This window comes from Gorilla gorilla, chromosome 1 (assembly GCF_029281585.2).
Source record: "Gorilla gorilla gorilla isolate KB3781 chromosome 1, NHGRI_mGorGor1-v2.1_pri, whole genome shotgun sequence".
Lineage (NCBI taxonomy): Eukaryota > Metazoa > Chordata > Mammalia > Primates > Hominidae > Gorilla > Gorilla gorilla.
The window spans coordinates 174,656,969-174,680,865 of record NC_073224.2 but is presented as its reverse complement, the minus strand read 5'-3'; the positions used below and the strand labels follow the sequence as shown (position 1 = coordinate 174,680,865).

Here is a 23,897-nt window from a genome sequence, read left to right as displayed (position 1 = left end):
ATAATCAGGACACACAATGAGAAATACATTTATATCATTACTGAGCAGAAACATACACACACTCTTACATATCACACAAACCCAAAACAATATTTTAAGAAACAATATCTTACTGCGTTCCAAACTCTGATGTTTTCCAACCTATTTCATTTTTATGAAAATACTTTATAATTTACTCATCGGCTACAGCATATAGTTTAAATCACTGGACTAGGTAATGCCATGACATTTTTGTTTATTCATTAATTCAGTAGATATTTACTCAATATCTAATGAGAGTGAGGTGCTCTTTGGAGTGTCATGGGGGACACAAACATGAACAAAACATGGATTTTTGCCCTCAAAGAGTCCAAATCCAATAGGAAATACATACACATGAATATTTAAAAACTCAGGGCAAAACAATCAGTTCACATTTGACAAACTGCTTTTATGTTATCATATGTCATAATGATAACAAATCTCTTAGGTAAGCTGGGCAGATTTAAGCTTAATTTTACAGATGGGAAGTTGCATTTTTGAAAAAGTGACATTTTAAAAAGAAGTGGAATGATAGTAATAATAGATAGCATATGTTAAGCACTTATTATATGTTAGGAACTAATTTACTTCTTACTATAACCTTATTATGATGGCATTACTATAATCCTCACTTTACAGAGGAGAAAAATGAGGCAGAGAGGTTAAGTAACTTGCCCAAAGTCATAGAGCCAGGAGTCATTGGAACTAAGAATCAATCATAGGCAACTTCAATTTTTTTTTTTTTTTTTTTTTTTTGAGACAGAGTCTTGCTTTGTTGGCTCACTGCAAGCTCCACCTCCTGGGTTCAAGCGATTCTCCTGCCTCAGCCTCCTGAGTAGCTGGGACTACAGGTGCCTGCCACCACGCCTGGTTATTTTTTTGGATTTTTAGTAGATACAGGGTTTCACTGTGTTAGCCAGGGTGGTCTCAATCTCCTGATCTCGTGATCCACCCACCTCAGCCTCCCAAAGTGCCAGGACCACAGGTGTGAGCCACCACACCTGGCTGGCAACTTCAATCTTAATCAATGTATTATATTCTCTGGAAATGAAAATCACAGATCAAAATCCTACATAGGTCATGGCATACATACCTTGATCTCTTAGCCCACCCCAAAAGTGATGTGGCATCTGCTGTGACAGGATAGCATTTGGAATGGGGTGTGTATGAAGGGGATGGGGTGGAATAGAGCCTGGTTCCTCAGTATTCCTCAGTGTCACTAATCTTCATCAAGTTAATAAAGCACTTGAAGGCAGCAAGAGAAAAGAGAAAGGGAATGATTGCTGTCCCCAAAAGAGGGCATCTTATCCTTTGCCGTTGTCTCATGTATGATGTAGTATTTTTGAGATAAGTTATGAAGTAGTCTTGAGTTTGGAAAACCAAGAGTTAGGCTGTAAATGTTCACCTTGTGTTTGACCAGTGCCACCTCCCTTAAGCCCAAATTCTCATTCAAAGTTACAAAGACAATTTTCCATTAGGATATCCCTGGAAAAAATAATATTTAGCCTTTATTGAGCTTTTCCCATGGGAAAAACTAAGACTGTCAGGCGCTGAGCTTAGAGCTGCACCCAAGACAGACCAATAATAATAATAGAGAACAATTGTTAAGTACTACTCTCTCTCTCAATCTGTCTCTCTCTCTCTCTCTCTCTCTATATATATATATGTTAGGTACTAATCTAATTCTTCTATATAATGATGGTACTCATATTATGCTTGTTTTATAGAGTAGAACAGTGAGATATTCATTGATAAGTATATGAATTTGATCTTTAGCACAGTAAAGAAAATTTTAATGTTGAAATTGGTTCATATCCAAATTTAGGCCCAAGCCCTAGTTTTTAGGCTGTTGTAAATTAACCTAGTTATTGTATTTTCCTGCCTTAATATGCTTCTTATATCTTCAATTTTATAGGATTATTAATAGTTATCCTGATTGACTTTATTTATATTAAGTATAAAGATAAAATTCTTATAGCCCATTCAGATTTTTCTTTACACTTGCAAACTCCAGAGACAGGTATTGAAAAATACAAAGGCATATGTCTCATCTGTAATTTCTTTCAGCAATATGTCTGCAAGTTGAGCAAAAATAACTGAAAGTGCTCTTTTTGAAAATAATAATTTTCACTTTTCAAAAATGATCCTGTATTTATTTATTTATTTTTTGAGACAGGGTCTCAGTCTGTCACTGAGGCTGGTTCTAAATTCTATTAATCCAATGATTATAGTCCAGCATTTGTCAGGGCACATGATGAACACTAGGTATTTACAGTCCCTGTGTGTCTGTAATGAATTAAAAGAAAAAGTACAGAGAAAGATTATTTAAGATGTTATGGGAAAAGATTTACTAGACTTCACAGAATTATTACTTTAGTCAAGTAACTAAAATAGTTCAATCTGACAGATTTTGAAAATTGAAAGTATAAAAATTTGTTTTAAAATTTTTATTGCAGTTTTTCCTGCCACCATTCAGATTGTTTGATCTTGTTATAAATGAGCATTAACTCTGATTTGCAATTCAGGTCACACCATACCTTCATCAAAGAATGCAGTTGGGAAAGCAACTGGCCAGGAAGTTTAGGTTTCCCCAGAAGGACTGGAAGGATTTAGAAAACATTTCTTTGGACTTCTTCTGGTTGATTCTCTTCCTACAAGAATCTGTGTTTGGGTGATCCTTGTACAGGAAAATGTCTCTTAGTCCAATTTATTTTATGTAGAACTGTGTAGAGCTGGAGCTTCCCGGAAACTTTCTGAGACCCAAATCATCTGGACTGAAGTCTCTTAGATGCTATTGTTTGATTTTGTGTCCTTAGGTGATTGATATAAGGACAGCAAGAGAAAACCATGTAAGATGAGAAGAAAGCAAAGCTGGCTTTGTGTATGGGCTCAAGTACATTTTACATGCACGTACTTTTTTCCTGTTTTGGTGAGGAAACTCTGTCAAATGACTCTTGATGGGCGCCTCACTTAGTCCCTCCAAGTTTTAGTAGAGAAAATGATAATTTTTAACCAAGACTTACTTGATCTTGATCTAAGATGATGAGAATGAGCAATCCTTCTGAAATCTTATTATTTTAGGTGAAAATAAACTTCGATAATTACATTTTAAGACTTACCAGAGTTTATCCAGGTTTTGTTCAGATCCAGAACTTATACAATGTCGGAGTCTTCTTTTAAGAATACACGATGACAGATACAAAATTAGGTACACAGCTTAATTAACTTCATGATAAATTCTCTTCTGATTATGAGTGACTGCTTTCTTTGGCCAGAATTGTGAAAGAAAAATAAGGCGTGAGGCTAGAGGATGGGGAAAAAAATCCTTGTCTATCTTGCTTCCCAAGCAGGACTTCAAGCTAGCTAACTGAAACAGTCTTTTCTCCAGGTCCTAAGGTAAATGGTGGCGGATCTGAAAATGCGTCGGACTTAACCTTGCCCTTCTCCCCAGTTTATTCGCTCAACAAAGAGTTCTAAACAGTCACATCTGCTCTCTAGGCAGAACGGACGCTGCCTCCTAGTATTAGAATACCCAACTCTTTGATATCTCCCTTAGGGATCATCCCTATTCTGGAGAGTGTGCAAAATATTGCTCTTCCTTTATATCCCAGCATAGATATATGCTGGCACTTTACATGCATTCTTTTTCTGTTGAATTGAGTTACAAGTCAGTTCTCTAGGACGGTTACCGTCCTGGTGGCTTTGGCGGAATCTTCCGGTGAAAATAGGCTAAGTTGCATGAAATGGGTGTGTCTGGATTTTACCACAAGACCCCTGGTCCTCAAAGCTTCGCAGGCCGAGATACCTCGCCCCTTTCTTCTCTGCCACACGCGTGCGAACACACCCTCCCAACCCTCGTCGTAGTAGTCCCCTCCCCCGACCACCCCGCCCCGTTTCGCTTCAACCCCCCTCCTCACGAACCTCCCCTCCCTTCCTACCTCCCTTTCCTTCCCTCCCCGCGGGCCAGCGGCTTTGGCGCTGCCCTGCTGCGCGGCGGGGCGACGCGGCGACACCTATAGGATTGCTTCCGGGCACTCCTCAGCCAGGAGGTGCTGGCCTGGGGCCCGGAGCTCGGCAGGGCCGGGCGGCTCCGCGGCGTTGGCCCAGAGGACGCGCGCCCCCGCCCGCCCGCGTCTCCTTCCCTCCCTCCCTCCTCCCGGCGCCCCGAGCCGAGCTCAGCCCAGGGCGGCGGCTTCGCCTCGCCCGGCGAAGCTGCTCTCCGGTGGCCGCTCCTTCTTTTCCCTCCTCTTTGCGTCATGTCGGGCACTTAATTTTTTTTTTTTTAATTCCTTCTTCAGCCCTTTCCACCTTCCATCTCCCCCTTCGCTTCCCAGGTTGATTATTTTCTCTTTTCTCCGGGCTTGCCCATGAGCCTCCTCGGGAGCTACCGGAAAAAGACCAGCAACGATGGTTATGAATCTTTGCAGCTGGTGGACAGTAACGGGGACTTAAGTGCGGGAAGCGGCGGGGTTGGCGGCAAGCAGAGAGTGAACGCCGGGGCAGCGGCGCGGAGTCCCGCCCGACAACCTCCGGACCGCGCCAGCACCATGGACAGCTCAGGTAGCGCTGCCCGCGGGGAGTGCAGCGCTGAGCCTAGCGCGGCCTCCGGAGCCTCCCAGTAGCCCGGCCCGAGGCCCCCCCGTGGTCCCCCAGCCCTGGTTTGCGAGAGAGCCGGGCTGGAGGCGAAGTCTTCTAATACCACCTGGGTGTCGAGTCTCTAATTTTTCTCATCCAGGGAGCTAGGAAACGTTAGATCAGTCCTGAGGCCCAGAGACTGTAGCGAGCTCCTCCTAATCTCTCTAGACTGCTGAATACGGCAGCTGGGGGCGGGGAGGGGGAGGGAAGGAGGAGGGGAGGGGTGGAGAAGAGAGGGGAGCGGGTGGGGCGAAGAACGGCTTGGGAGGAGGGCTGGGAGAGGCAGCTGCTTTCACTGCCCAGCTGGATGAGGGGGAGAGGTGAAGGAGCATGTGCGTTGATTGTTTTTGCAGCATGCAGACGGTATTTATTCCAATTGTTATTCTTGCAATGCTGATGCTATTTGCAATTGTGTAAAGCTCTGCCACATCTTAACTCAGCCGTCTGCTAGGGTTAATGTTACCTTTCTCCTGCAGTTTTTAACCTGGGATCTAGAGCTCTTTTACACAGCTTTTACTGTTTGCACAATGAAATTTATTTCATGTGTTGGCTTTGATCTTGTTTGTCCTTTTGCATTGAGTGTACAGATTTCATAAACCTTTACATGTAGGGACAATGGAAATTCTTCTAAACTTTGTATCTGGGCTTGCAACTGTCTTTTATAAAAGGTTTGGCAAGTTAGAGTCCTCTCTTGGAACTGCTGTTGGCATTTGCGATTTCAATAGCAAAACAGTCATTTAATATATCCATGTTGGACTAGGAGTATTATTATAGCTATTTGCTTACTTCTGCAGGGAACCAGGTTCGGAGAATTGTTTACAGAGATATTTATAATTGAAGTCCTCAGTGGTTGGTTCTACACTGGTAACTTTAATACTGGACAACTGAGGATTCCAGAGGAAAGATTCATATGGGGTCGTTTGAACAGTAATGAAATCAAACTGAATTTAAATGCCCTGCTTTGCAAACAAATGCTTGTTTATTTTAATTGTGTAATGGCTGTCCTTAGGCTATTATTTTCTATTTTCCTTGTCCCAAAGTGGGATGAAATATTGTCCACAGATGCTCAAATGTCCTGGGCTGAAAACAAATTCTACTCATTGAAGCTCTTATTGAAGTTAACCAAGATATTGATGGGACATTCTCTTAGACCATTTTAAATAAAACTAAAATGATCCCCAAGGGATTGATGGTTTCAGGACTTTTTTTTTTTTTTTTTTTTTGAGGCGGAGTCTCACTCTGTTGCCCAGGCTGGAGTGCAGGGATGCGAACTCGGCGGACTGCAAACTCCGTTTCCCAGGTTCAAGCGATTCTCCTGCCTCAGCCTCCTGAGTAGCTGGGATTACAGGCACCTCTCACCATGCCCGGCTAATTTTTGTACTTTTAGTAGAGACGGGGTTTTGCCATGTTGGCCAGGCTGGTCTTGAACTCCTGACCTCAGGTGATCTGCCTGCCTCGGCCTCCCAAAGTGCTGGGATTACAGGCGTGAGCCACCGCGCCCAGGCAGGACTTTTTTATTGATGTTGTATGTGGTTATTCAATGTATGTTTTTTCAAATCAGTGATATATCAAAGTGTAATCCATCTTTTGACTGGATGTAATCTCCTTTAAATCTTAAAAAGATTCATGTTCTCTGAATGATGCCACCATAATAATGTTTACATGTAGTGAGCATGTAAACAATTGAAATGAAAACAAACATATTCCAAATGAGTGTGAAGGAGCCTCACTTCAGGAAAATGACAGAAATATGAAATACATATGTTTTCCTTTTTCATAGGGATTATTATTTTAAGAGTTGAAATTGGTTTTTGAAATATGTTACATTGTAGAATAAGTTCAACATACATTTTCTGAGCCCAGCTATGTGCCAAGCACTGTGAGGGAACACAGTAGTGAATGAGATCCTTCTGGCCTCTAGGGGACTCTCAGTGGGGGCAGTAACTATAACACAGAGCAGCCTATGGTAAGTCCTGGATTTTTGAGGATTGTCTTTTTCACTAAATCAGACTTTTTTAATAGGTGGAGAGAAGAATAATGGATTGCTTTAATAATCTGTTGTGATGGGAAAGTGTTTCATTAAGAATATTGTTATCTCTAAAGTGCTATTGCCAGGAGTTGATTCTTAAACTTGATCAAAGTGGTGTTGTGTGAAGAGGCTGCAGAGATTCCTTTTCTCCTCCCCTTATCCATCATCCACTCCTATATTTTGTTAGGGGGATGTTGTGGCTTTGTTGTAGAAGTACAGGGTATCTTACAATGATTTTGATGCATATTTTCAACTGAGAATAATTTGTTTGGTTTGAATGAAGGATTGGACTCTGAGAGTAGGATTCTTTTACTAGTACAACTATATGTCTTGCCTAATTATAGTTCTTTCTTCTAAGATCCTCAAAGAGTGGCCTGTGCAGTGTAAATATATCCATTTGTTTAGTATATCTAATTAAGTTCATGGATCATTTCTAAAGTGGCAGTAATCTGCCCATTTATTCAACTGATTGTACTGTGACATGCTGGATAGGATCAGTGGTTTATGGGACTTTTGCTCTGATAGAAATGTTAATGAGTGGAAAAAATATGTTGACATCTTGCTACATGATTTAAAGCTTAGTCTTAATAATACCTTAAACTTGTAAGACTGTTTATAATAGAACACTTGGACAATTCTCTTATTTCATTTCCCCAGAATTTATTAAATAGGTTGGGGAAGCAGCATGTGTCTGTGCTTGGAGACTTGGGATCAAACCTCTGCGTTATTGTTACTCGCTGAAAAACCTAGTAACCTTTTTCTTTTCTCTTCTAGACAGATAGCTCTGTCACCCAGGCTGGAGTGCAGTGGTGCGATCTCAGCTCATTGCAACCTCCACCTCCCGGGTTCAGACAATTCTTGTGTTTCAGCCTCTCAAGTAGCTGGGATTACAGGCGTGCACCACCACACCCGGCTAATTTTTGTATTTTTAGTAGAGACGGGCTCTTGCCATGTTGGCCAGGCTGGTCTCAAACTCCTGGTCTCGAACTCCTGGTCTCAAGTGATCTGCCCGCCTTGCCATCCCAAAGTGCTGTGATTACAGGGTCTTGCTCCATTGCCCAGGCTGGAGTGCAGTGGTGTGATCATGGCTTACTGCAGTCTGGACCTCCTGGGCTCAAATGACCCTCCTGCCTCAGCCTCCTGAGTAGCTGGGACTGCAGGTATGAACCACCATGCCTGGCAAATTTTTTTTTTTTTCTTTGTAGAGATGGGGTTTTTGCCATGTTGCCCAGGCTGGTCTCAAACTCCTGGGCTCAAGCGATCTGACCACCTTGGCCTCCCTCCCAAAGTGCTCGGATTACAGACATGAACCACCATGCTTCGCCTGTTCCCATTTATAAAAGTGGAATCATAAGAGCTGTTCTTACCACAGAGCTTTAGTTGAGGCTGAAAACAATATAAAAATACATTTGCAGTTTTTCTTTACTTTGTATCTTGCCCTTTCAATTTATCATATGAAGAAACTTATTCTCAGAGGTGGTAGGAGACCTATCAAAGGTAGAATAGATAATGACAGCCAGACTTAGGTCTTCTGACTCAAAGGTTTGAGTTTTTCCCCATTGAACTAAACTTTTGGGTAGACACAATATCAACTGATTGTTGAAATGGAAACAATTTTATCTACTTTGATTTCCCCCCTGTTTTTAGATAAAAGAGGGACACATGTTCAGAGGAATGTAATGTCTTTCTAAGTCAACAGCCTCTCAAGTGGTAGATACCAGAGCAGTCTTCTAGCCAGATGTGACTTCCAGAGCTCTCTGCCTTCCCTGGCTCACTTTCTCTTCGTTCAAATTATTCTCTAGAAAAGGTTGTCATTTAAAGGTCATCCTGTCATATCTCAAAGGCACTGCACTATCCCAATGCCGAAAACCCCCTATTTCTCTTGTGTGCACCCCATTTTTCAGGGAAAGTAGAACCACAAAAGTAGAACTTTCAATATTGAGTTGCTAAAGTGTTCCAATATTGGGCTTAATTTACCAAGTTCATAATGACAAACTGAAAAAGAGTAGTCCAATTAAAATCTGGAAACAGATATTAATACTTTTTAAAGAATAAGGATAATGATAGATAAGGATTTCTCTTTTGAGTCTCACTTTTTAGGCTTTGTTCTATATATTTAAATATATAGAAATTCACATATATAAATAAACAAAAATATTGTATATATTAAAAAAAAGAATAAGGATAATGAACAATGCTAAAATACCATGTAGTGTGAATCTGGTTGGAAACAAAAATTACCTTTAACAAATTCTATTTTAGTTAGTGTTTAAACACAGCATCCACATTTTGAACCAGGTTTCCACATTATGAGATATGTGTTTGGATAATTGTATACTTCATGGAAGTATAATAAACATATATGTACTAATAATCCTTTCTTAAGAATACCTGCCCATTGAAAGGTCTTGTAGGTTGGAGGCAAAGTTTATTTATATAACTTATTTTTTATTTTATTTTATTTTTTGAGACGGAGTCTCACTCTGTTGCCCAGGCTGGAGTGCAGTGGTGTGATCCCGGCTCACTGCAACCTCTGCCTCCTAGTTCAAGCAATTCCCCTGCCTCAGCCTCCTTGAGTAACTGGGATTACAGGCACCCACCACCAGCCAGGCTAATTTTTGTACTTTTAGAAGAGACGGAGTTTCGCCATGTTGGCCAGGTTGGTCTTGGACTCCTGACCTCAGGTGATCTGCCCGCCTCAGCCTCCCAAAGTGCTGGGATTACGGGCATGAGCCACTGTGCCCAGCCAATTTATATAACTTATTTAATGCGTGGTTATAGTTTGGATGTTTCTGGATAATCGTTTAAAGATGCACCAGTTACTGGATTACAGAATAAGATACGTCAATTTAAGTTTCAAATTTCAAATGCTTGGAGACTGCCAGATTTCATAGATTTGGAAGGGGAATCCCTGGAACCAAATCTCAGAAAGTTGGCCAGGTAGCCAATGGTGGACACTTTCTGTGATGGAGCTTTAGCTACTAGGGCAGTATCTTTGAACTGTTCTCATCAGTGCAGAGTTCTTTTTATTTGGACAAAATCAGCTTTTCTGTTCTCTAGATACAAATTATATCTAATCCTTCTTTCACATGGTAGCCCTTAGACAACAGATTTTTGAGAACAGGTACTAATTCTCTCTTAGTCTTAATTTTCCTCTTTTCTAGGCCAATCAAACCTAAGTTCCACACGCTTTTTTCTCTATATAAAATGATTTCCATATAATTATCCTAAGCTTTGAGAATAATTTTTTTTTTATTTTGCGCAACAGGGGTTTTCACCAATTTTTATTATAAAAGGTTAAAAAAGAATTAAAGATTACAGAAAGGAATAAAATGAGAAAAGTGAAGTATTCTCTCCCCTTCCTGATCATTTAGGTCCTTGCCTCAGAGATAACTTCTACTAAAAGTTTCTGGAAAGACTTTCAACGTACAACATGAGTGTGTGTAAATATATATGCTTTACACATATGTGTATATGTATGTGTATACCATTAGAATTATAATAAAATACAAATTCAAAGTTTAACCATGTTCATATATGTACATTGTTCAATAATGCTTAATGACAAAAATAGCTACAATTTAATTATTATAATTCAGGGATTATGCTAAACACTGTGCATATGGTGTCGCATTTAACCCTCATAAGAATCCTATAAGGTAAATGATAGTAACGGTCATCTTATAGTTGAATAAACTAAGGCACAGAGAGGTTAAGTTGCGTGAGGTTACACAAGCTCTACTTATTCTATATTGAGTAAAATGCCATAGAGAAATGCCCATACGATTGCAAATGAAGAATTTAGTGGTGAATTTTTTTATTTGCTTCTTTCTCTGAGGCAAGGAAAAATAGGAGTGATTGAGAGAACCAAAATGAGTTCAGTTGTTTTTTAATCCCATGAAAGTACAAATATGTTTTCTTTACTTAAATATAGAGAATTTAAAACACTGGAAATGAAGACAGAGCAAAAACAGCATTGAATAAAGCTGATTAAGACTTGATACGGCACTGAGAGAACAATACAATTGATGAAGCATTATACATTTTTGGAAAAATATATTGCAAATGAAAATGGATCCCCACTGCTCTTAGGATAAAATCCAAGGTATTCTTAACAGGACATCAGAAGCCCTTTGTGGCACCTGTGAAAGCTGGCCCAACAAAACTTGTTGTCGCTCCACTGGTAGATCCCCTCCCCAGCCTGCATCTCCATCTTTATGTTTTTGCATACACTGTTCTCTCAATTCAGGCCAACTTATCCCATAGACCCCTGGACACCCACTTTTCCAGGTTATCTCCTATTCATTCTTCAGGGTTTAGCTCAGATATTGCTTAATCGCAGGCTGCATGCAATGGTCATTCTCCATGCTCCTCAGCAGCCTTTACTTCCGTATCACAGCTCTCATCACACTGAGTTGTGACATGCTACCTGGCCTGTCTCTCCCTCTAGTCTGTAAGTAAAGTTCAGAGCAAGGCTGGGTCTTATTTGCCTTTGTAGTCTTGTCATTGCTTGGCATTTATTAGGAGCCTGATAAATACTTGTTGGATGCACAAAAGCATGAACGGATTTTGAATTTTTAAAAGGGCATTTATAATGAAATATGCCCATCCAAATCTAAAGAAAAGCATACAGCTAGGTTTTAACAGAAATGAGGACAGGTTTGAGAGAAATGTAACTGTTGGTTGAAAGCTAGACCAATTCAGTAATGAGCATTTTTTCATATGTAAAGACACTGTAAGTGAAAGAAAGATGGTTAATATATAGCCTAGACCCTTAACAGTTTTCTAATATAGACATGTCAAGAAAGAATTAGCTTACCAAAAGATTGTGCTTTTTCGACCAACAAATACAACCTACTGTATGATTCATCATAAAGGTCACTTTTTTTTTTTTAGCCAAAAAAGGAAACTCAAAATGTATACAATTTTTTTAATGAACTGACAATAGATGACTTTCATCTATAGATCTGTGTATTTCTTAATCGGTGTCATTAAGTTTTAATCTTAGCCATTTTCAGGTTTAATATTAAAAGTTCTTTGTATCATCTTTGGCCGTCTGCAGTTGTATATAAGCTTTGTGCTAACTTACTGCTTTTTTAAATCTGTGCTCACCATCTTGAACTCCTTTTGGAAAAAAGCTATGTTTGAGATGGATGAAGAATTCTGGAGTTTAGATTGTGCATTTCCTTGTTGTGAAAGGTGTAACTCTGAAAAAACTAAATTACAGTTATTGTATATTAAACAGCTATTCCTGAAATTTACTTGGAAGCTTTTGAAAGAGTAGCTCAGTATCTGAGGAGAAGTTCTTCACGGTCCAAGAAATTAGGAAGTTCCGTAACATGTGCCAAGGGATCTGGCAATTTCTACTACCTTTAGTTGCTTTATCCCACATGTCACAGGCCATAGTCTAGATGCAAAAAATATCTTTTTATTTCGATAATACATCAGAACATAGTTTTAAAAGTGCTAGAGATAGAAACTTTAAATTAAAATTAAAATGCGTGTAGTATTAACAGCGCAAATGTCACCACCAAGGAAGCAACCAGATGAGCCAATGCCTCCTGTGCAGTGTTAAGTTTGCATGTGCAGAAAATTACTGTTGTTGTATTGTGGTGTAGTACTCTACCTGGTAGCTGGTAAGTGTGTTTGGCATACATTGTAAGCCACTTCCTAACTTTAGAAGTGTTATGCTGTGAAAAAAGTGCAATTAGAATTGGAGATATTTGACAAAAGTCAGGGTGAATAAATAGTATAATAATAGTTATATAAAGTGCAATAGGGGCGCAGAAGAAGGAGCCATAATTTTAACCAGGAAGACTAAAGAAGGCCACAGTGGAAGTTGATATTTGAGCCAGAAATCTGTAGGAAAAGAAAGAAAGAAAGAAAACCTGTTTTGGGCTTTGGGCTAATGCACAGTGGCATCATAGTGCATGGTGTGTTTAGAGAATTGCATTTAGGCTTGAAGCTGGAGCCCAGATGGGTGGGAGGTGCTATAGCAGATGGTGCTGGGAAGATAAGACCCAGGTCAGGGTGAGTCTGCTTGAGGAGGTTGGACTTTATTCTGCAGGCAGTGGGAAGCCACTGAAGATTTGGAGACGGGGTGAGGTAGGGCTGACTTATCTACTAGGCACAGTGTCTAGAAACCACAGTAATTTTAGGGTCCACAAAAATGTTTACATTTTAATTGCCTTTAAAAATCAGAATAAAATAAATACGTATAACAATAATGAATTCATCTTTATTCAAATGCTGTCATTAAAATATATGTTTTTTTTTCTGTTAATAGAGTAATAGGTCCATGAAGGTAACAATGCCTACAGCCTACAAAAGTCATACTGCAGCCCCAGGGAAAAGAGGGCAAAATGTGAATCCTGGAGATAATTTACAGCTGTGTGAAGGATGAATCCCACCGGTGGTTCCTAACTGTGTTCTGGCTGCATCAGATGTACCTGAGTAAACACAGATTCCCTACTATGCAGCCATAAAAAGGAATGAGATCATGACCTTTGCAGGGACATGGATGGAGCTGGAAGCTGTTATCCTCAGCAAACTAATGCAGGAACAGAAAACCAAACACTGCATGTTCTCACTTATAAGCGGGAGCTGAAGATGAGAACACATGGACACATGGCAGGGAACAACACACACTGGAGCTTGTCAGGGCATGGGTGGGGCAGGGGAAGGAGAGCATCAGGAAGAATAGCTAATGGATGCTGGGCTGAATACCTAGGTGATGGGTTGATCTGTGCAGCAAACCATCATGGCACACGTTTATCTATGTAACAAACCTGCACATCCTGCACATGTGCACCAGAACTTAAAATAAAAGTTGAAGGAAAAAAAGGAAAAGAAAACACAGATTCCTGGGCCCCAAGCATGTTTGATTTAGGAGGAAGGGGAGGGGTGTGTTGGAAGACAGAGCATGCCAGTGGAGGACCAGGAGAACAATCAAATTGCAGTTTAGCTGATGACCTGAGAAACAACGAAGGCCCTAGCCAGGGCAGTGTCAGTGAGACTGGGAAAAAGTCAGCCTGGGGAAGCATTACACAGGTGAATGACAGACTGACAACCAACCAGTGGTGGGGTCTGAGATACAGGAGATACCTGGATGGCAGCAGGAGAGAAGGTAGTATTTCTAGTCTCAGCCAGAAGTGGAAAATGTGGTCAACTGTTTTTCTCTGCTGCAAGTTCACCATGAACATACTTGTGGAAGGGCTGAGAATACTGTTAGCTTGGCACAAGCTTTCACCAGGCTTTCAGCTTTTTGGTAGGCTGCCCATTAGGCTGTGCAGATGCCCAGGGGAGTGCTGTGGAGGGGTGTGTGGTAGAAGCAGGCCCTGTGTTTGCCTGGAGGAAGAGTGAGATAATGGGTAGAAATGCTAGAACTGAAGCTCTGTGGCTCTGGGCTGAGTCCAGGCCTAAGGCCCGAGACCAGTACGGTGTCTGTGTCGGGTGACCCCTTCTCACTGGGAGAGCCCTAGACTCTGGTTCCTTGCTTGGTGATGGAGGCACAGCAAGAATAATCAAACACCTGAGAAACTTGGAAGATGATTATTGAAACCAGAATTTTTTTTTCAGAATTCTCTGGAAAAAATAAAAAAAACAAAAAACAAAAAAAACCCAAAACAACCCTGACCCCAGAAATTCTCAAGGACTTTCCTGTACCAGCATTTGGCCACTTGAGCATTGCAGCAAAAATCTTAGCAGATAATAGTCTTCATTTTTCCCTGATCCTTATTCTTATTTTAGTTTCTTCCTCTTCTGCAGTCTTTCCCTCTCTTCTCTTCTTTTGTCCTTCTCTTTCTCTTTCCCACCCATCTTCAACTTCCTTATCCCTCTCTCTTCTCCTTTGCCTCTTCTACTCATCTGCTCCCCTCTTCCCTTTTCTTCTTCTCTTCTCTCTAGTCAGTGAGTCAGCATGCCTGGGAGATGTGGAGCCCCATGCCATATGCAGATGACTGTAGTTTTGGGATATGTGTACGCATGTGACTTAGCTCTCAGTCTGCTGCATGTGGCTCAAAAGGTGTGAAGACTGGTGTCACTTTCCAATTTAGGCAATTGCATCTGGCTTACCTAAAATTTCACTTGCTGCTTCAATCAGCAAAGTGTTTCTTCCATACTGTGACTTGGTGATGAGAGGTTTCATGAGCTGCAATACCAGAGGCAGCTGCATTTCATTCAGATGAAGGAATGAATTTTACTAATCCACAGCTCGAGAGTATAAGATAATAGCTCACCATTTCTTCCCCTCCATCTCTCTTACTTTACCTCTGTAGGAAAGCAGATCTTTCTCTTCTTCTTCCCTGTTACTGAAGCCTAGATATATTGCTCTATTTTCAACCCTTCCATGTCTAAATTAGTTGAGGCTGTTGAGCAGTGGGAGTACTAGGGAATTATGAGTCAGGAACTCCAAATGTAAGCTCTGACTTTGTCATTTACAAGCTGTGACCTTGGGCAAGTCATTCAAATGAGAAAAATCATACTGACCTTGCCTTTTTCATAGGCACAGTGGAATGTGAGAATGTAAATGAATGTATTTGCAGTTGATACTCTTCATTCATTCATTGCATAAATGTCTCCTGGCTGCCTACTATGTGCTGCCACTCTTCTAGCCATGGGGGATACAGTAGACGATAAGATAGATAAGACCTTGGCACTTATGAGTTTAGATTATAGTGCATGAGCAGTGAACAAAGATAAATGGTTCTATGGTATGCTAAATGCTATGGAGGGCTAGAGCAAGCAGAGAATAGCTCAGGATGGTAGTAGGATGGGGAGACCTATCTTCCAGGGGCTGGTCAGGAAAGGCCCTTCTGAGGAGATAATGTTTGAGCTGACACCTGAAGAAACAGAAACAAGTAGGAAAAAGAAAGAGCAGAGTGTAGGGCATTTCAAGTTCTAGGTACAGCAAATGCAAAGACCTGGAGAAGGGGGATAGCTTTGTAGAAAGGAGTGTGTACCTGATATAACTGGTGCTTAGTGAACTAGGAGGGCATGGCCACAAATGAGGTTTGAGTTGTGTTTTTAAGAGACTGTTTGGCTGCTTGCATAGAGAGAGTTTGAGGTGGCTTCCTAGGTATTCCACATTGTAGGCAGGATTTCTACATCATAGACAAGGTCAGCAATTATACTGTTCAACACTAAGTATCAGTCTTTTAAAAATTTATTTATTTATTTGAGACAGGGTCTTGCTCTGTTGCCCAAGCTGGCTGGAATGCAGTGGTGCAATCATAGCTCACTGCTGCCTCGAATTCCTGGGCTCAAGCAAGGCTCCTGCCTCAGCTTTCCAAGTAGCTAGGACTACAGGCATGCACCCCACCATGTAGGGCTAATTTTTAAATTTTTTGTAGACCAGAATCTTGCTATGTTGCCCAGGACGGTCTTGAACTCTTGGTCTCAAGGAATCCTCCTGCCTTTGGCCTCCCAATGTACAGGGATTACAGATGTGAACCACCACACCCAGCCTAAATTTAAATTTTTAAAGACGATTTTTTTTAAGAGCAGTTTTAGGTTCACAGCAAAATTGAGAGGAAGGTACAAAGATTTCCCATATATCCCCTGCCCCTACACATGCATCGCCTCTCCCATTATCAACATCCCCCACCAGCAACATACTTTGTTATGCTCTATCGTATGCAGAACTTATAATGATCCAGTGAAGTAGGTGGTATTAACAAAATGTTTTTGAGAGAAGGTTCAATTAGGTTCAATGAGCTTATACACAGTGAAACTAGCAGCAGAACTCAGGTCTTTTGCCATATTGGGACACGAGAGAGATTTTCAGAAGAGGAATTGACATCTTTGGCACCCTGTAGCCAAGATATATCAGCTACTTTAGGAAGAGACAAGCTGGAGGGATAGGACAGGAAAAGTTGGGTTTTAATTGCTAGGGAAATTGGTTTAGGTTGCCTTGAAAGTATAGCAGGATTTTACTGTAATTATTGGTCTTAAAATTCAGCCATTAAAATCTCCTAACAGGAGATAGGAGCCTGGCTTTGTCTCTGAATGTGCCAGGAGAGAACTGTCTCCATTATGCCTCTCATTGACACACAGAGGCTGGGAAACTTTCACACACTGTCTCGTTTTGTGAGCATTTGCAGTTGTAACAGAAGACAGCTCTATTTTATGTCTTGCTTTGTTTTCAAGCCATTGCATGAAAGCCAGGCCTCTTGGCTCTTAAAAATTAACCCCCCCAAACCTATTTTAGTTTATAGCAGTGATACAGGTTAATGAAAAGAATATTTAAAACAATTCAGAGAGTAGTATAAAAATGAAAATAAAAATCCATTTTTTTCTATCTTCTCACACAGACATGGATTCTTGCATATTCACATATACATACATCCAATCATATATATAATGTACACTTGAATTCCGGGAATCCATCTATACATGCTATTATATAATGTGATGTTTTATTTAACATTGTCATAGATAACTTTCTATATTAGTACCTAAAGAGGTACCTTATTTTCTCTAACGATTGTTTTAAATTCCACTGTCCCAATTCCTCTATTGATATGGGGTAAATATCTTTGAGCATATATTTTTATATATTGTATATGCAGTATACCTGTGGGAAAAATTCCTAGAAGTGGAATTACTGAGAGAAAGAACATATGCAGTTCACATTATGATAGATCCTGCATTGTTGCTAAGAACCTTGCACTAAATTAAGTTTCTAACAGTATATGAGACTACCTGTTTTCCCACATTCTTGTCAAAGCTGAGTATTGACAAACTTCTTAATCTTTGGTAGACTCATACATGAGAAATGATGATAATGGTTGAAACTGGCATTAAAGGTTGATATTTCTGTGAATTATTTTTGTTTTCAGAAATTAATTTGAATAGCTTTTCATTAGGTAGGCAATACATATTCAAGGCAAAACAATTTGGAAAATCCAGAAAACACAAAGAAAAAATAAAAATAACTGATAAACTTGTTTTCCATGAATAACCATTGTTAACATTTAGGATATACCTTTTTGTCTAATGCATGAACTGTGAATGAGAAAATTTTATTACAGCAGTGGAGAAAGCATTGGAGTTGGAGCCAGTGCTTGTTCTAGATTCAAGTTTTTAACATTGCTGACTAGCTTTGTGACCTTGGGCAAGTCATTTAAATCCTGTGAGCCTCAGTTTCCTCCTTTGTAAAACAGATAATGCCTTTTAGTATGGTTTGGCTTTGTGTCCTCACTCAAATCTCATCTCGAATTGTAATCCCCATTTGTCGGAGGAGGGGCCTGGTGGGAGATGATTGAATCATGGGGGCAGCTTTCTCCCTTGCTGTTCTCATGATAGTGAGTGAGAACTGATGGTTTTAAAATGTGGATTTCGTTTCTCACTTTCTCTTTCTCCTGCCACCATGTAAGACGTGTCTTGCTTCCCCTTTGCCTTCTGCCATGATTGTAAGTTTCCCGAGGCCTCCTAGTCATGCTTCCTGTTAAGTCTGTAGAACTGTGAGTCAGTTAAACTTCTTTTCTTCATAAATTACCCAGGCTCAGGTAGTTCCTTATAGCGATGTGAAACTAGATTAATACACCTTCCTTCCTTTGTTTTCTTTTCTTTTCTTTTTTTTTTTTCTGAGGCAGGTTCTTACCCTGTCACCCAGGCTGGAGTGCAGTGACATGATCAAAGCTCACTGCAACCTCCACCTCCTGGGGTCAAGCGGTCTTCCCACCTCAGCCTCCAAGTAGCTGGGATTACAAGACTGCGACACCATGCCCAGCTAATTTTTAAATTTTAGAGATGAGGTTCTACTATGTTGCCCAGGTTGGTCTCAACCTCCTGGGCTCAAATGAGCCTCCTGCCTTGGCCTCCCAAAGTGCTGGGATTACAGACATTATTGTTCAGGCACAGTGCGCCACCATGCCCAGCCAATAATGCCTTTCTTATCAGATTGTTAGGAAGAACAAATGGAATAAGGAATAGAGAACTGCTCACTGTATTCCTTGCCCTATAGTAGATAACTTGATAAGTGTTGGCTGTGCTGAAGTTCAAGTGAAGTAAGGCAGTATTGAGAATATTTTTCTTATCCTGAGGTTTCTTCAAGGTGGAGAATTTTCTCTCTTCAGTTTACAAGACACTGAGCCTTGTCTTTGTTATATTCATTTTGGGATTGTTCATAAGTTTTTTCTCTTTCTTTATTTTGTTTTTATTTTTTTGAGACAGGGTCTCACTCTGTCACCCAGGCTGGAGTGCAAATAGCACGATCTCAACTCACTGCAGCCTCTACTTCCCAAGCTCAAGCGATCCTCCTGCCTTACCCTCCCTCATAGCTGGGACTACAGGTGCACGCCACTGTGCCTAGCTAAGTTTTTTTTTGTTTGTTTTGTTTTGTTTTTTTTTTTTAAGACGGAGTCTTGCCCCGTTGCCCAGGCTGGAGTGCAGTGGTGTGATCTCCGCTCACTGCAACCTCCACCTCCCGGGTTCAAGCAATTCTCTGCCTCAGCCTCCTGAGTAGCTGGGATTATAGGCACCCACCACCATGGTTGGCTAATTTTTGTATTTTTAGTAGAGATGGGGTTTCACCATCTTGGCCAGGCATGTCTCAAACTCCTGAGGTCCAGCAATGCTCCCACCTCAGCCTCCTAAAGTGCTGGGATTACAGGCGTGAGCCACTGCACCCAGCCTCTTTTTCTTGTTTTCCCAGTGTTTGTATAAAAGCTAGTTCATGTAAGGCAGTGGTTGTCAATGAAGGGCTATTTCATGCCCTCCTCCTGGGACATTTGGTAATGTCTGGAGACATTTTTAGTTGACACAATAGTGGGGGGAACTGTTACTGGTCTCTAGTGTGTAGAGGCCAGGGTGTTGCCAAACATGCTACAGTGTACAAAACAGCTCCTCACAACAAAGAACTTTCCTGCCCAAAATGTCAATAGTGCCGAGGTAGGGAAACCCTGATATAGGGAATATATTGAATGTGAATTGAAGTTAATGAACCTGGTGAAGTATGCATCTATGGACTCATCAAGCTAATGGTACTTAGTGGTCGGCCCTATAAATTGAACTATACCCTACAGGAATTTCTACCAGGCTGCAGGAGGTTCTTTGCTTTTCAGGAAGATGGCGTGGAAAGCATCTAAGTTATAAAAGGGCTGTTTGGCTAGGGCTATCACCTGGAGGCAGCCGAGGTCCTAGAAGTTTGGGTCTCAGTTTTCATGGAATACAAGGTAGACTTCCTTTGTTCCTTCAAGCATCTATTCATTCAGCAAACACTGTTAAGTGACCAGAAGGCCAAGTACGGTGCTGTGTCAGATAAAAAAGGAAAAGAAACAAAAGCTAAGATATCTCCTCTTAAAGGAGCTTAGAAGACAGTATATTATTGTGGTTAAGAACTCAGATGTGGATCTCTGCTGCGTGGGCTCAAAGCCTGGCTTTGCCACTTCTAGTTTATGTGATTTAGCCTCTTGCTTTAGGATGGAGTTGAGAATATCTAGGTCATATGATTGTGTGATGATTAAAATGTTGATGAACACAGTGTTTAGGAGAGTGTCTAGCTCAATGAAATTTGCATTCTTATTTTTGTTATTTGTACTGTACTACTCCTACTGCTAAGGAATCTTGGAGCCTTATGGATTTTCTAGTTTAGTGGTTTCAAGTTTGATTAGTACTGGATTCCTTTTCTCAATATAGCCTTAGCCAGACTCTGAGTACATAAAATACAGATATGCATAGCTTAATATAGCCATACGTTCTGAGAAACGCATCTTTGGGCGATTTTGTTGTGCAAACATCATAGAGTGTGCTTACACAAACCTGCATGGTATAGCCTGCTATGCACTTAGGCTGTAGGCTATAGCCTATTGCTCCCAGGCTACAAGCCTGTATAGCATGTTACTGTACTGAATACTGTAGGCAATTATAACACAATGGTAAGTATATATCAAAACATATCTAAATATAGAAAAGGTAATGCATTGCACTAAGATGTTATGATGGCTGCAACATCACTAGGTGATAGGAGTTTTTCAGCTGTTATAATCCTATGGGATGACTGTCATATATTCAATGTCATTCACCTAAACATCATTATGTGCACATGACTGTATATGAGAACAGCAGCTCTTGTTAAAGTAAGGGTGGGAGTCTGGACACTGCTTTCTGGGACCACTCCCCTCTCTCCCCACAACAGTGTTGTCTGGGAGAGAACCTGGGACTGTGTAGAACCCTGTTTGCCACCCAGCAATCTCATCCAGTCCACTCACTTTGAGTGAGGAAACTGAGGCCTAGAGAGAGGAAGTGATTTAAAAGGAGGCTAAAGCAAGACAGGAGTAGCTCTAATGTACATGTGCCAAACACAGACAGGATGCTCTATGAGGGAGTTCAGAGAAGGTAGAGATGGGCCCCTTCTTGGTTAGGTTGAGATCTTGAAGGATGGGTAGGATTTGAACCTTCCAGATAAAGTTGGAAAGAGTATTTTCACAGGAAGAAATAGAATGATAAAGGGATGGAGGAAAAAGCATTGTAGTCTTTACCCATTTCTTAGTCAAAGTCTATTTAAAACATATTACTTAAAAACCAAAGGAAGGTAGTTGTCATAAAGTCACAGAGTAATTCCTGGGGCCCAGGGGCAGTGGAGCCAGCCCATATGCACCTGGTACCCCAGAAGTGAGCACCTCCTGGAAGCCCTCTCTCCAGTGCCCCATAGTTCTTGTTTCCCTTCCTGTGCATTTGCTCTGCCCTTCACTCTCTCTGAAGACCAGCTTTATTGTCTTCTCTGTGTACATGGCTTCCTCAGAGGTCCTGAGTTTCTGTGCCGCTGCTTAAAGCAACCAGTTCTCAATGATCATCTGTCTCTGAATCCCAAATTCTAAATTCCAGGAGGAAAGAATCCAATTACACATATAGGTATTATTTGTGTGCCTCTCATCCAAAGCTTTAGACAGACTGGGGCATGTGAGGAACCTGTCTTATGTTGAGATGGATGGCAAAGCCCTACTCAAAGATGAAAAAGGAGGAAAACTGGCCCTCAAGTTGCTCTTTGACCAGCAGTAGAAAGAAGGGTCTATATAACTATAACAAAGTATGAGATAGACAGTACAGGTAAAAAGTAAGAGGGTTGATAAAGCCTTCTTGAATGGGGACATTAGTGCTGGCTTTGCAGTGTAGGCAAGATTTCTTGGTGGAGAGGGAGATAGGGGAGGACATTCCAAACTAGAAGCTTGGAAGAACTTTGCATGTTTGAGTAACAGTGAGCAGTTGAGTACCTGCATATGCCAGTACTTCATTCATTCATTTAGACAGGAAATATTTACTGAGGACCTAGTAAGGAGGAGGATATAATTATGGATAAAGAAACAAACTTAAAATAGTTAAACGGCTTCCCCAAGGTCATAGAGAATATGAATATGAACCATATCTATCATGTTTCAAACTCTTAATTGTTTTCTCTAGAGTTTCCTCCATTTATACTTTTTCTACTTGATTCTACAAGGTCAAAAGTGACTTAGAGCAAGGTTGGTGGCTCATGCTTTTTTTCTGTTTTAAATAGAGAACTTTTGAAATTGTGCATTGTCCTTACATCCTAAAGTGAGAATAGGCCATAATTTCCATAACTATAAAATGATTTATGTGTGGGTGTATGTTTGTTTTAGGGGAATTGTTTGGTCAGGTGATTTCTACCATCCATTCTAACTCAACATTTCGTGTCTGGGTAATATTGGCAACCAGTTTGTTTTAATTTATTACAGAATTATTTATAATAGAAAAACACTTGAAACTGCCTAAAATGTCCCAAGATAGAGGATTGGTTTAGAAAATTATGATATGCCTATATAGTATTACCAAATAGAATATTAAGATATGCCTATGTAGTATTACCAAATAGAAAACTAAGATATGCCTATATAGTATTACCAACCCAAAAAAGTTCCTTTTTTTTTTTATGGTAGAGATGGTGTCTCACCATGTTGCCCAGTCTGGTTGTGAACTCCTGGGCACAAGCAATTCTCCCACCTCAGCCTCTCAAAGTGTTGGGATTACAGGCGTGAGCCACCATGCCCAGCTCAATAAATTTTTAATATGATGGGAAGATCTTCAAAATATAAAATTAGTAGTATAAACAAGAAACAGTCTTTATACATTGAATTAAACTACATAAACAAGTACACACATATATTTGTATTTACATAGGAAAATTATTGTAAAGATGTGTATTAGTCTAAAAATGAAGGAACTATCAAAATATTACAAAACAATATTTGGGTAGTAGATATCAGTAATTAACAAATTTTAAATGTGTTTTGCTAAAATCTCGATGAATTTATATTTCATAACTACAATTTTATGTAACTATGTTCTTTATCTGCATCTACTTTTGTAACTGAAATTTTTATTGAAATAATTATAGATTCACATGCAGTTGTGAGAAATAGTACAGAGAGATAGCTGTAAACTTTGCCCATTTCTCCCAGTGGTATATTTTGCAAAACTCTAGTGTAATATCGCAGCCAGGATGTTGACACTGATTCGTTCCACCTCAGATTCCCCTAGTTTCTTGTACTCATTTGCATGTGTACTCATGTGTGTATGTTAAGTTCTACACTATTTTCTCAACTATGTGGGTTCCTGAATCACAGTCAAGGTACCAAACAGTTCCAACACCATAAGGAACCCCCATGTTGCCATCCACACCTGCCACTATTCTTTTAAAAAAGTACTTGACCCCAATGGGTCGGGCATTTATTTTATTTTGCTTTTGCATCTGAGGCCATAATGGTGGAACCTTAGAGTTGGGAAGGACTTAGCAGTCTTCTTGGTTCCTCAGAATATAGAAGTTTTAGAGGAGGAGTGGGAGACTTTTTATAATTCTCCACCCTCCTCCAAACACATCATCAGCTTGAGCTGTCTTCCCAACCTTTGCCCCCTAACACCTTTGCCTTGGTAATGCAGGTCTCAAGTTAGATATCATGTCCACTGGAAACTCTTGTCTGACCTTCTAAGTTTGGGTCAGGTGCTTCTTTGTGCTCTGATTATGTTCTGTATTTTCCTCTTCGTGGCACTTTTCTCATTTTATAATTGCTCATAGATAATAAATAAATAGTGAATGGGTAGATGGAGGTCTGGATGAGAGTCCTTTCCCAGTGTCTGATGATCCTGCAATGGCTGCTTCTCCTTCCTTTCCCACCTTGTGAGTGGCTTTTGATCCTGCCTGCACTTCGACCACAGCACTTATGTGGCAAGCCCTTGTTTATGTTGATTGTGCCCA

The 23,897-nt window shown here is 40.5% G+C and overlaps 1 protein-coding gene across 7 annotated transcripts in view; it reads left to right on the top strand.

Annotated features, from left to right (window-relative positions):
• The window catches only part of DNAJC6 (DnaJ heat shock protein family (Hsp40) member C6), a 166,866-nt gene that overhangs the window by 57,086 nt on the left and 85,883 nt on the right, over positions 1-23,897 (top strand). Inside the window, exon 1 of one of the 7 annotated variants that reach the window (XM_031016072.3) lies at positions 4,173-4,581. The exons of 5 other annotated variants lie outside the window; for them this stretch is intronic. In XM_031016072.3, the coding sequence (XP_030871932.1) occupies positions 4,389-4,581 (193 nt within the window). In that variant the 5' untranslated portion in view covers positions 4,173-4,388. Of the gene's footprint in view, positions 1-4,172; positions 4,582-23,897 lie in introns of those variants that run through there. One more of the 7 variants, XM_055350086.2, reaches the window with a different exon arrangement.